The 14,835-nt window shown below is 47.9% G+C and overlaps 1 protein-coding gene across 5 annotated transcripts in view; it reads right to left on the minus strand.

Annotated features, from left to right (window-relative positions):
• The window catches only part of TTC7A (tetratricopeptide repeat domain 7A), a 368,146-nt gene extending 355,881 nt beyond the window's left edge, over positions 1–12,265 (minus strand). For 2 of the 5 annotated variants that reach the window (XM_083175293.1, XM_083175296.1), the window contains exon 1: positions 12,034–12,265. In XM_083175293.1, coding sequence (XP_083031419.1) covers positions 12,034–12,163 — 130 coding nt within the window. In that variant the 5' untranslated portion in view covers positions 12,164–12,265. The remainder of the gene's footprint in view (positions 1–12,033) is intronic. The other 3 variants (XM_083175295.1, XM_083175292.1, XM_083175294.1) reach the window with 3 other exon arrangements.
• Positions 12,266–14,835: the final 2,570 nt, after the last annotated feature.

Consider the following 14,835-nt stretch of genomic DNA (forward strand, 5'->3'; position numbering starts at 1 on the left):
CACAGGTAAGCCCCTACACAGTCACAGGTAAGTCCTACACAGTCACAGGTAAGCCCCTACACAGTCAATCTCCTACACAGTCACAGGTAAGTCCCTACACAGTCACAGGTAACCACTACAGACATAGATAAGTCCCTACATACACAGTCACAGGTAACCCCTACAGACATAGGTAAGTCCCTACATACACAGTTACAGGTAACCCCTACAGACACAGGTAAGTCCCTACATACACAGTCCCAGGTAACTCCTACAGACATAGGTAAGTCCCTACATACAGTCACGGGTAAGCCCCTACAAAGTCACAGGTAAGTCCTACATAGTCACACGTAAATCCCTACACAGTCAATCTCCTACACAGTCACAGGTAAGTCCCTACACAGTCACAGGTAACCCCTACAGACATAGGTAAGTCCCTACATACACAGTCACAGGTAACCCCTACAGACATAGGTAAGTCCCTACATACACAGTCACAGGTAACCCCTACAGACATAGGTAAGTCCCTACATACACAGTCACAGGTAAGCCATTACACAGTCACAGGTAACCCCTACAGACATAGGTAAGTCCCTACATACACAGTCACAGGTAAGTCCTACACAGTCACAGGTAAGACTTACACAGTCACAGGTAAGTCCTACACAGTCACAGGTAAGCCCCTACACAGTCACAGGTAAGCCCTACACAGTCACAGGTAAGACTTACACAGTCACAGGTAAGTCCTACACAGTCACAGGTAAGTCCTACACAGTCACAGATAAGCCCTACACAGTCACAGGTAAGTCCTACATAGTCACAGGTAAGCCCCTACACAGTCACAGGTAAGCCCTACACAGTCACAGGTAAGACTTACACAGTCACAGGTAAGTCCTACACAGTCACAGGTAAGCCCCTACACAGTCACAGGTAAGTCCTACACAGTCACAGATAAGCCCTACACAGTCACAGGTAAGCCCTACACAGTCACAGGTAAGTCCTACACAGTCACAGGTATGCCCTATATAGTCACAGGTAAGTCCTACACAGTCACAGGTAAGTCCTACACAGTCACAGGTAAGCCCTATATAGTCACAGGTAAGTCCTACACAGTCACAGGTAAGCCCTACACAGTCACAGGTAAGCCCTACACAGTCACAGGTAAGACTTACACAGTCACAGGTAAGTCCTACACAGTCACAGGTAAGCCCCTACACAGTCACAGGTAAGTCCTACACAGTCACAGATAAGTCCTACACAGTCACAGATAAGCCCTACACAGTCACAGGTAAGTCCTACACAGTCACAGGTAAGTCCTACACCGTCACAGATAAGCCCTACACAGTCACAGGTAAGTCCTACACAGTCACAGGTAAGCCCTACACAGTCACAGGTAAGTCCTACACCGTCACTGATAAGCCCTACACAGTCACAGGTAAGTCCTACACAGTCACAGGTAAGCCCTACACAGTCACAGGTAAGTCCTACACCGTCACAGGTAAGTCCTACACAGTCACAGGTAAGCCCCTACACAGTCACAGGTAAGCCCCTACACAGTCACAGGTAAGCCCCTACACAGTCACAGGTAAGTCCTACACAGTCACAGGTAAGCCCCTACACAGTCACAGGTAAGCCCTACACAGTCACAGGTAAGCCCCTACACAGTCACAGGTAAGCCCTACACAGTCACAGGTAAGCCCTACACAGTCACAGGTAAGCCCTACATAGTCACAGGTAAGCCGTACACAGTCACAGGTAAGTCCTACACAGTCACAGGTAAGCCCTACACAGTCACAGGTAAGTCCTACACAGTCACAGGTAAGTCCTACACAGTCACAGGTAAGCCATACACAGTCACAGGTAAGTCCTACAGTCACAGGTGAGATATAAGATGCAAAACGAATGATTGTATGCACATTTTGTGTACTATGCGACGTGATGCGCAGGCACACCGGTCAAATCTCGCATCTCATAATCTTATGTTCTGCACATAATATTTGTACGTGCGACTTCCTGAAGATTTCTGGTCGCTTCCTGCCCACTCCTCTTCCACCCACTGTGCACAGATCTGTCCGATAATCTGTTGTGTTGTTTTACAGCATTTGATGCAATCACATTCAATCATGCGATCCCGCAAATTTTTTTTATTGGCATTCAATAAATTGCATGATTGTATGCCCAATTGTACACCAAAAACAGCATTTTCAATAAAATTATTCAAAAGGTGAGCTTCAAGGGTAATCGAACAGATATCGCGTCGAATGCAATCATACAAGTGTAAGGGGACCATTACGTGTATGCCTCCGTAGCCAAAAACTTCTAAAAGACATTGGGTCGTATTCAACGTGCCGAAAACAAGCGACCCTTGATGTTTAATCCCCACACTGCCCGCTCCCCCTATTTAACGTTCCGGTGGAATCCTTGCTGTCAGCCGCAAACCTCGCTGTTTTGGCGGCCGCACATGCCATTTCCACCTCACCGTAAAACCCCAGCGAGGTGGAAATGGCGTGTGCAGGGGGGTCAGATTAAGAGATCTTTGCCCGCAGCCAGCGACCGTGACTACCTACTACCAGTCTCCAAGTTGCAGATGACTGCGAGGAGACAGCCATTGTCCAGACAGAAGGAAAGCCTGCCCCGGGTACAAATCTGGGAGTGAATTGCGACTGGATAGCTATTTAGGTTTTTCTGACACCCAGAAAACGGGAGGTTAACACCCCAAATGTCGGCTTCCTGTCAGTCAAACTGCAGGGGGACTGCCATTACGATGCGGGAGCTATTTCTGTAGCTATGTTGTCACTTTTGTCAAGACATACATGTAACAGTAGTCACAACAAACATGAATAAAAATAAGGGGAATTACCTCAAGTAGAGGAAAGGCGTCTTGTGCAGGCTGCAGGCCGGGCTGGTGCATCGGCCATGTCGGGTTGGGATCATTAGGTCTACAGCATGATGGTCGACAGTCATTAGGTTGACACCATTAGGTCGACATGGGGAAAGGTCGACACGGGTCTAGGTCGACGCGGGAAAAGGTCGACACGGTTCTAGGTTGAAAGGTCATTAGTTCGACAGTGTCTAGGTCAACAGTCAAAAGGTCGACATGGTGTTATTCACTGTTTTTTTTTACCTGAATGTCAAGACAGTCAACATGGACACAGTTTAAAGTGCACCGCATAACCTCGCTACACTGGGCACACTATTTTATTCTCCCACCACGACCCTAGTGGATGGTAGGGCATCAAATACTGCCTGTCGACACATGTCGGCTCAAAAAAAACAGTGAAAAACCCCATGTCGACCTTTTGACTATCAACCTAGACTGTCAAACTAATGACCTGTCGAACTAATGACCTTTCAACCTAGAACCAGGTCAACCTTGAACCAGGTCGACCTAGACCCATGTCGACCTAATGGTGTCGACCCAATGACTGTCGACCATAATGCTGTAGCCCAAATGACCGCAGTTCGCCATAGGCCAGAAGCGGGTTACCATGGTAACCCTATAAAACATTGGACACTAGCCTCGACGGCCCACAGGCTGCACGGGGGGAATGAACTGCCCAACAGGGGATAAATAACAACAGTTATGACAGTAAATACATCAGATTAGTATGACTGGAAACAAGAGACGTCCCTGCCAGTTTGTGTATATATTTTTTACTATATATTTTTATAGTTATAAGTTATACTTTAATTTGAAAAAAAAAAATAATTCATCTGCAATTGAGCCCAATAGTAGTGCGCAGGGGCAGAGATCTTGGGCCAGATACACTAAGCTTCAAAAGTGATAAAGTGGAGAGTGATAAACAACCAACCAATCAGCTCATGCCTGGCATTTTTCAAACACAGCCTGTGACATGGCAGGCAGGAGCTGATTGGCTGGCTGTTTATCACTCTCCATTTTATCACTTTTGAAGCTTAGCGCATCTGGCCCAAGGATGTAACCTGGCAATACCCACCACACATGATCAGAAGGCATCCTGATTGGTCGGTGACCAGGAAAGTCTCTGCTTACTGCCGTCCGGTATGGCTGCTCAGCTAAGACTCTGTCGCCTCAGCGTTTTGTATTTTGGTAAACAGCTATTAAAACAAATTCTATTACCTAAGCTTCCAGATTTACCACTGCCTGGAATATGCAGCATTCCTGATATTGGGCCCCACAGCTACCGCCATTTCCAAACAGAGGTAGCCCGTTGTATCTGATGTGCTACAAATCGGGGGTGGCATTTTCTCAGGGTTCCCCAGCTACCCTCTGACAGAAATGGCCGCTGTGCATGTCAGCCAGGGTGATCAGGCATCTATGTGAACAGCACTCCCATATCACGTGATCAGTGATAAATGGGCCCCTTGGAGAGAGATAAAGTGGACAGAGGCAATGTACCAGCCAGTAAACTGCCAACTGCCATGTTTCAGGGTGTGGTTGAAAATGACAGTTAGGGGCTGCTCGGCTGCTACTTAATTTGTAACCCTGTGTTGGAGCAAGCATGGCCTGCGATTCCCGGCCGCCTATCAAAGTGGTCCTTTGAGGTTTATGAAGCTCCTTGTGCACCATCCACTGTCAGAGCTCCGTGCTAATGAGGCCAAACATCTGCATTTCTCCTGAGGCAGACATTCAGTTTTCCCATGACTGTGTAACATATGAATCACTTGCTCACAGTCTCGTCACGAGACTCTCATGCGTCCATTCATCAGACTGTTATTACTGCCTCGGAGATGAGATTTCCCTGCGTGTGCCAGTTCCCTGGCTGTCTGTACGTACCGCATGTGGAAGCCCCTCAGCAGAGTCTGCTTCCCTGTCCATAAAGATATTTATATTATTTTTAAGGTTCCAGACAGGGAAAACTCATGTGGAAAAAAAAAAAAGAACTCAAGAAACGTTTCCACTAAGAGGTCTGGAAGAATACATTATTCACTGTTTCCCATAGTAACCACTACACAGCTACTGGAAATATATAAGTGAAGACAATATATATACATCCTACTGTACCTCAATATACAGCAGTTGCCTTATTTAACTTCCACTATGAAAAGGAATCGGTACACTAATACCCCTTTTACACCGAGGCAAAAACCCAGGGTGGACCCGGGTCAGCATAGGTGTAAAACGGGTAGCTGAAAAAAAAAGCCAGGTCCATTTTCCCAGGAATCTTACCCTGGTACTGACCAGGGTGGAACACGTGGCGGACCCGGGTGGGAGGCACTGTAAACGGGTACGCGGGGTCATCAACCGACATGACTCACGTTTACAGCAATGGGGATGCCCGACTTCTGGGTCGCAGCGTCCTGCGGTCAGTGTGAAGGTTGGTCGGGGGGGGGGGGGCGCATACAGCCTCCACTGCTGTTTGTTGTACTGTGCAGACAGCAGCGGAGGCTGGGAGGAGGAGAATGGATGCCTGTGTGCGGCATCCATTCACCTCGCGGATGGGGGCTGGGGGGGGGGGGTGCACAGGGGCTGGGGGGCAGCCCAGCAGCTTACCTTGGTGGTCTGCGATCCCGGCGCTTGGAGATGATGATGTTAACTGATATCATTCCGTGACGCCACTGGGACCCGCTAAACATATGGGTCATTGGCTATATAGACAAATTGACCTGTATGTCGAGCCGAGTGGGGGGTCGTTAACCATGCACAGGAGCGCAAATTGCTAATAACATTGAGCATACACAGGATACAGGATCATTTAAAAGATATCGCTCAGATGCCCCTCTTTAAATACATTCTCTAGGTTGTAGGGAGTCAGGAATAGAAGATATTCTAATAGCACACCTCCCAACTGTCCCATAAACCGGGACGTTCCCGTGTCCCACCCGGGGCCGGCAGTGTGTGTATGGAGAGGGGGGTGTTTGCATTTGGGAGTCCCCCCCTGTCGCCCGCGAATAGACGCTGTACGCATGCATGGCCTCGCCTGAGAGTTGCGAGTATAGACCACGCCCCCTTTTTGCTAGGCCACACCCCCAATGTACCTCTTTATATCACTCCAATGTTGGGAGGTATGTAATGGGGATAGCGGGTAAATGTATAGCTGGGCCTATCCAATTAGCCCCGTAAGGAGCACCTGTGTTGGTTTATCAGGGCTTTTGTTTCACCAGCCTACAGCGAGCTACACCAAATCTATGAAAGCAGCCCCATTCTGCGGCAGCCGAAAGCTCACCGGTGTCACTGAACATGTTTGTATTTGGGAGAAAATGTTGCTTTCTGGGGTTATATAATTGAATAGCTTGGAAAAAAAAAATCTAGTAAAATCCGTTTTCTGCTCCCGATCTTTCGGGGGGAAAACTGGATACCCCTAATTGAGAGAGGGATAAACACACAATGAAGAGGGCCCTGGTCATGAGAGCTTATGTTCTAAAGGGGAGGGGCAGACAGGGTAGACAGTGAGTGCGGAACAGGCGGTTAGGATGAGCGATGGAAGAGACATCTCCTATGTACACAGATTTATGTACAGAACTTCAATAAGAACCAGCTTTATGTCTCTAAAAAGCAACAAACAAAAAACATAAATGATTATTTCTAACCTATGCCAGATATACTAAGCCTTGAAACGTGATAAAGTGGAGAGAGATAAACTACCAAACATCCAGCTCCTGACTGCCATTTTTCAAATGCCTTCCCTCCCATCCCTAACAGCATGCTGCCTAGTTCATTTGCTTCCATTTGTACTCATGGCAGTGGGCAGTAACACACATGCTCTGCAATGTTTATGTACTTTAGTGGGTTTTCCTGGCATTCCTCTAGAGCCCGAATTCTGGTGAACAACATTATTCCAAAGAATTTGAGCAATAGAAGCTATATACATCTGGGAGCAGTTATCCAGAAACAGCCAGATCTGGAGATATCACACAACGTCATGGAGAACATTTTATTCCAAGTCTTTGGTGTTGTGAGTAAAGGTGCATACACACTGAGCGATTTTTGCCCGGCCCTGCAATTGTATGGTTATTAAGAAGTTGGGGGAGAGCCCCAATCAATATCACCACCACCGTTATCCAGTGTTCCTCCTTCCTATTAACCACCGTTATCCAGTGTTCCTCCTTCCTCCTGACCACCGTTATCCAGTGTTCCTCCTTTCTCCTGACCACCATTATCCAGTGTTCCTCCTTCCTCCTGACCACCGTTATCCAGTGTTCCTCCTTCCTCCTGACCACCGTTATCCAGTGTTCCTCCTTCCTACTGACCACCGTTATCCAGTGTTCCTCCTTCCTATTAACCACCGTTATCCAGTGTTCCTCCTTCCTATTAACCACCGTTATCCAGTGTTCCTCCTTCCTCCTGACCACCGTTATCCAGTGTTCCTCCTTCCTCCTGACCACCGTTATCCAGTGTTCCTCCTTCCTCCTGACCACCGTTATCCAGTGTTCCTCCTTCCTCCTGACCACCATTATACAGTGTTCCTCCTTCCTATTAACCACCGTTATCCAGTGTTCCTCCTTCCTCCTGACCACCGTTATCCAGTGTTCCTCCTTCCTCCTGACCACCGTTATCCAGTGTTCCTCCTTCCTCCTGACCACCGTTATCCAGTGTTCCTCCTTCCTCCTGACCACCGTTATCCAGTGTTCCTCCTTCCTCCTTACCACCGTTATCCAGTGTTCCTCCTTCCTCCTGACCACCGTTATCCAGTGTTCCTCCTTCCTCCTGACCACCGTTATCCAGTGTTCCTCCTTCCTCCTGACCACCGTTATCCAGTGTTCCTCCTTCCTCCTGACCACCGTTATCCAGTGTTCCTCCTTCCTATTAACCACCGTTATCCAGTGTTCCTCCTTCCTATTAACCACCGTTACCCAGTGTTCCTCCTGACCACCGTTATCCAGTGTTCCTCCTTCCTCCTGACCACCGTTATCCAGTGTTCCTCCTTCCTCCTGACCACCGTTATCCAGTGTTCCTCCTTCCTCCTGACCACCGTTATCCAGTGTTCCTCCTTCCTCCTGACCACCGTTATCCAGTGTTCCTCCTTCCTCCTGACCACCGTTATCCAGTGTTCCTCCTTCCTCCTGACCACCGTTATCCAGTGTTCCTCCTTCCTATTAACCACCGTTATCCAGTGTTCCTCCTTCCTCCTGACCACCGTTATCCAGTGTTCCTCCTTTCTCCTGACCACCGTTATCCAGTGTTCCTCCTTCCTCCTGACCACCGTTATCCAGTGTTCCTCCTTTCTCCTGACCACCGTTATCCAGTGTTCCTCCTTCCTCCTGACCACCGTTATCCAGTGTTCCTCCTGACCACCGTTATCCAGTGTTCCTCCTTTCTCCTGACCACCGTTATCCAGTGTTCCTCCTTCCTCCTGACCACCGTTATCCAGTGTTCCTCCTTCCTCCTGACCACCGTTATCCAGTGTTCCTCCTTTCTCCTGACCACCGTTATCCAGTATTCCTATTTCCTCACCATTACCCAGTGTTCCTCTTTTTTCTGTATGACCCCCCTCTCCCTCCTTTATACCACCTTTCTCTTTACTGACTTCCTTCAATTCTACCTCACCTCTCTATGGGGGGGATGTTCTAACATCGGCACCCAGCTCCGCCCCCTATCGCCGCCCATCGCATTCATAATTATCGCATATGCACTAACATAATTATTATCTTGTGTTAAGAGCTGTCCTTTGCGGTGAGTCAGCGGGTCCAATCTGGGCCTGGTGGCTCCCCCCTCCCTCCCTTACCTTGCTGCTGGCTGCTGCTGCGGGGCGGGCTGGCTCTCCTCCTCCCTGCTGCCCGGACACAGGTGAGGGGGGGGGGGGCGATGCAGAGAGGTGGGGGTCCATGCAGGGCGGTGGTGAGTCGGTGCAGGGGGGTCGCGTTAGAAGTCCATAGGCTTCTATGGGGCATCGCCAGATTTTTCTGGCGATGCCCCCTGCCACGGTAACCCGGTGGGGGATGCTTAGTGCATCCCAAAATGCGGTATAAACCCCGATAGCTGGGTTTTTACGGCATTTTTAGCTTAGAGAATCTCCCCCGATCTCTTTTATCACCTTCTTCCCTCTGTGGCGAAGAGCGTTGCTACCATACCTGCAGGGAACACAACTGCTATGGGGCCCTGTGTGGTCTCTGTCAAAGTTACGTACAAGTTATATACATTTTCCTTACAAACATTTTCCTTAGGCACTGTAGTGCAGCATAATACAAACTGGGGCAGCGCTGTAATGTGGCATAATATGAACTGGGGGTACTGTAATTTGTCATCATTTTAATGGTGGGCAAAACTGTAATGTGGCATATGAACTAAGGAAACTGTTATGTGATATAATATGAACTGGGGAACTGTAATGCGGCATAATATCGGACAGGGGTACTGCAATGTGGCAAAATTGGGGGCAACACTGTAATGTGGCATAATAGGATCTGGGGGTACTGTAATGTGGAATAATAGGAATTGGGGGCACTGAAATGTAGTGTAATAGAAACTAGGGGCACTGTCATGTGGTATAATAGGATCTGGGGGTACTGTAATGTGACATAATATGAACTGGGGGCACAGAAGTGCGGTATAATAGGAACTAGGGGCACTGTCATGTGGCATAATAGGATCTGGGGGTACTGTAATGTGACATAATATGAACTGGGGGCACTGAAATGCGGTGTAATAGGAACTAGGGGCACTGTAATGTGGCATATTAGGATCTGGGGGTACTGTAATGTGGCATAATATGAATTGGGGGCAGCACTGTAATGTGGCATAATATGAAAAGGGGACACTGTATGTCGCAATGTGAACTGGGGGTACTATGTGACATAATGTGTTCTGGCAGCCCCACAATGTGACATAATGTGTATTGGCAGCCCTACAATGTGCCATAATGTGTACTGGTAGCCCTACAATGTGACATAATGTGTACTGCCAGCCCTACAATGTGACATAACGTGTACTGGTAGCCCTACAATGTGACATAACGTGTACTGGTAGCCCTATAATGTGACATAATGTGAACTAGGGCACTATTAGGAGGCACAACAATAACATCTGCTGCAGAGAAACATTTAGTCAGGGGCACCTACAAAATGCTGCTATGGGGCCCACAAAGTTCTGGTTACACCCCTGTCTTGGGCCCATCCAATGATATTTCCAGGATATTACCCAAACCATTTGGCACCAACAGTATAACGCCATCTCCTATGGGCTTCTAATTTGCATATTTTGTCTTTTCCTGACCCCCTTGGACACATCTGATAAATTACGTCACTGTATTCCTCCGCCGATGCGCCTTGTCTCTCTCTCTCTCACACACAGTGGAGAATACGTAATGAATACATCTGTCATCTGTCAGCTGTGGATAACGTTCTCGCACTGATTTCGATGGAACGCACACTGTCAGTGTAGTTGGCTGAGAATGGATCTATTTTACAGTACGGGGTATAGATATAGAACAGGAGATATTTCCCCATCAGATTCTACTTATCATTGATCTGGGCGTTGTATAGCTCAGTGCCTTTTGTATGATATCTCTATAAAACACTATCAAAAGTGAACTGCACGTACACCCAGCTTATTGTCCGGAAGGAAGCGGACATTTACCGCATGCAATTATTGCGGACTTATTGTATTATATAGTTAAGACAGTAAAGACATCATTATATTATGTGTGAGGAATACGAGGAGGCTCCCAGACATTGTATGTGCACAGTTCAGAGATATCGGGACATGTTTGATTACAGTAAAACAAACACCGCGGAAGGCAGCCGCTGGCGATGCCAGTCTGAGAGGAAGCTGGTGATATAACTAGTCAGGTAGGAGTGGCACAGGCCAGGTGTATAACACAGGGCAGACACAGTCACAACCTCATACACCATAGTACAAAATATAGGGGTCTGTGCACTCACTAAGCCTTGGCGAGAGATAAAGTACCAGCCAATCAGCCCCCAACTGTCATTTTGTAGACACACACTGTCACATGGCAGTTAGGAGCTGGTTGGATGGTACTTTATCTCCGTGTGCACTATTATTAGTACATAGACCCCATAGTCACCGTCCCTTTGTTTTGCAATTGGTGCTTGTTAAAAACAAAATATGTCATGCAATAAAGAAAAGAAATACAATATAAAAGTCCACATCGTATGGATGTTGACAAAGTGACGAGCCTTCTGCAGGAAGTCATCTGTGGGCCACAAGTGAGCGGTGACTGCTTGTGTATCACCTCACCCGGCAGATTGCTGCACCTCATCCCTCCCTCTGTAACTTCCTGTATTACAAATAAACTGAAATATTTACACAATATCTCTGTCTGAGCGGCTGTGTCCTGGAGCCAAGTCACCTGCTTTGTGGAGCTCACCTTGAGTTCGGAGCCTCTTATTGCCATCACCCTGGTTGGGGAGAGCTTGCCAGGGGCAGCCTGTAGTGCAGCACTGGGGCTGCCTGTAGTGCAGCACTAGAGCTTTAACAGGCATTGCAATACACAACAACCCACTACACCTCCCACCTAGGGTTCCATCATAGGAGTTGTAATGCAGCCACAGCTGGACTGATGCTATATTCTGCACATATATGTATTAATTATACACACACACACACACACACACACATTTGCATGCATACATACACACACTTACATACAAACACCCATGCATGCATGCAGACATACACACATACATACATACATACATACATACATACATACATACATACATACATAAATGCATACATACATACATACATACATACATACATACATACTTACTTACATACATACATACATACACACACACACTTACATACATACAAATGCATGCATGCATGCATACATACATACATACATACATACATACATACAAACATACTGTACATACATACAGTATATACATACACATGCTTGCTTGCATACATACATACATACATACATACATACATACATGCATACATACATACATACATACATACATACATACATACATACATACAGTATACATACATACATACATACATACATACATACATACATACAGTATACATACATACATACATACATACATACATACATACATACATACATACATACAGTATACATGTATACAGTATGTATACATAAATACATACATACATACATACATACAGTATACTACACACACACCAGTACTCACCAGTGCTCTCCTGCACCTTGGGGGACATCTGCCGGACCAGGAGCTGGACCCTCTCCCACTGACACTCAGCCCTGCAGCGCTCTATCTCCGCCTCCAGCTTCAGGTGGGACTGGGAATGCCTGGAAGTCATGCTGTGTCCCCGGCACAGAGAGGGGATCCCCGGGTTATGCTGCAGCAGCTCAGCGGCCACCAGCAGTCAGCCACTCTCTGCAGCCGGAGCTCCCCCCACCTCCTCCGCCTCCTCCTATCCCGGGGCCGCTGTCACACAGAGCCGGCCAGTGATTGGCCCCAGCACAGGGCAGACTACAGTGTCAGTGCCAGGGAGGCTGCTGAGGGCACAGAGCTGGCATCACATCACCTGGTAACACACTGCACTGTAGGAACACCAATGGGTAATGCATTGCGGTAGATAGATAGATAGATAGATAGATAGATAGATAGATAGATAGATAGATAGATGGATAGATAGATGGATAGATAGATGGATAGATAGATGATAGATAGATAGATAGATAGATAGATATCACACTCAGAACCTGATAAAACCAACAAAACATTACCATATTATGTAGTAGTAGTAGTAGTAGTAGTAGTAGTACGTTTATTTAGTTATCTGCAGAACTTTAATGGCTTTAAATTTCTTATTAATATTTTGGTACTTGTTTCCTAGCATGGCGCCCATCGGGTCCCATCGCATACAGTACCATTAGTTAAGGTATGCGATGGGACCCGATATTAGGGTTTTAAGAGGTTACTGTACAATTTTAAAATCGTGTCGCATCGCATGCCATTACAATGGAATGCCATTGCGATCAGACCCGATTTTACATTGTACAGCCACCCTGATGGGTGATTACTGTGTTAAATGCACCCCCATTGTTAACACCACCCCACTATCAACGCCAATCCGAAGCGTGGCGAGGGGCGGTGGTACACGTCCCCCGACCTTTTCATACCCCCACTATCCACGTCAGCGTGGAGTTGATTTTAGATAGTGTGTCGAGCGCAGCGAGCCACCGAGCCCGAAGCGTGGCGAGGGTCGGCGGTACGCGTCCTCCGACCTTTTCATACCCCCACTATCCACGTCGGCGTGGAGTTGATTGTAGATAGTGTGTCGAGCGCAGCGAGCCACCGAGCCCGAAGCGTGGCGAGCGCACGCGGATGACTTCACATGTATTCCGCGTCCGCTCGCCGCGCTTCGGGCTCGGTGGCTCGCTGCGCTCGACACGCTTCGGGTTCGCGTTGATAGTGGGGATGGCGTTAACAATGGGGGTGCATTTAACATAGTAATCACCCATCAGGGTGGCTGAACAATTAAAAATCGGGTCTGATCGCATCGCATGCGATCGGGTCGCATGCGATGCGATGCGACCCGATCAGATAGACCCGATGCCATAAGATAAAAATCATGGGCGCCGTGCTAGGAAACAAGTACCAATATTTTTTTTTTTTTATATATATACACACGGTAATGTTCTTGATGTCAAATTATATGTGGTGTATTCAAATAGAGAGATTACAAAAAAATCTGCATGTCGACCTTCAAACCTAGTGGTGTTGACCTAAAGCTTGTCGACCTAGTTGCTGTCTATCCAATGAACCATACCCGCCCACAGAGCGGTAAGCATTGTTTTAATCAGAAATAATGAGGCAGATGTATCAATAACCTTTTTACGTTTGTTAAATAACGGGTCCTGCTTCTCCTGCATAACGAGGAGAAGCGGGCACTCGTTATGGGGAGATGTATTAACATCCCCCAAGCCGATAAGGAGAGCCGTTATGCCCAGTGTTAACGGCTCTCCTTTTCGTCTCCCCCGGCGCCCCGCGCATGCTCAGTGCGCTTCTCCCCCCTGTCCGACTCTAATGGTCATGCGCGAGATCTCGCAAAAAAACACGAGATCTGCAGCGCAGCCCGAGCCAGACGCAGGGCTAGCGTTGTCCCCATAGTGGGGGATAGGACAACGCTAGCCCTGAGCTGGCGAAGCGGCTGGGGCGAATTAACGCCTTGAAGGCTGTTAATACATCGCCCCGGCCGCTAATCCCTGGGGGGGATTGCAGGGACAGCCCCGCCGAGCGTAACTCGGCGGGCTGTCACTAGCGCACGTTAGGTGCGCTAGTAATACATTAGCAAAATCGTAATCCCCCCCAGTTAACCAGCGTTAAGTGCATTTTTGCACTTAACGCTGGTTGATACATATGCCCCTATATGACACCTTTGCCTTACCCATCATATTCACCCGATCTCGCCCCAGGCAATTCTTTTGCTTTATTTCCTCGGATAAAGGGGGTGAATTTACAACGATTGGACAGGGCCTAATTTGTTACAAGACGTCAGCACCCGCCTCGCCTTCGGCAGACACCAAAATAAATAGAGATCAGTCTAGGCTGACCTTTATTTCCAAAGGGGAGAGAAATCATTCGATGGTCGGCTTGGGGGGGCTGTTGCATTAGCCAGCTGTGAGACAGCCTTGCATTAGCCAATCTGTGAGACAGCTAGTGGGGGCTGTTGCATTTGCCATGCTATGAGACAGCTTGTGGGGTCTGTTGCATTAGCCGAGCTGTGAGACAGCTTGTGGGTTCTGTTGCATTAGCCGAGCTGTGAGACAGCTAGTGGGGGCTGTTGCATTTGCCATGCTATGAGACAGCTTGTGGGGTCTGTTGCATTAGCCGAGCTGTGAGACAGCTTGTGGGTTCTGTTGCATTAGCCGAGCTGTGAGACAGCTAGTGGGGGCTGTTGCATTTGCCATGCTATGAGACAGCTTGTGGGGTCTGTTGCATTAGCCAGCTGTGAAACAGCTTGTG

The sequence above is a fragment of the Crinia signifera genome, chromosome 3 (genome assembly GCF_055691185.1).
Source record: "Crinia signifera chromosome 3, ASM5569118v1, whole genome shotgun sequence".
Classification (NCBI taxonomy): Eukaryota; Metazoa; Chordata; class Amphibia; order Anura; family Myobatrachidae; genus Crinia; species Crinia signifera.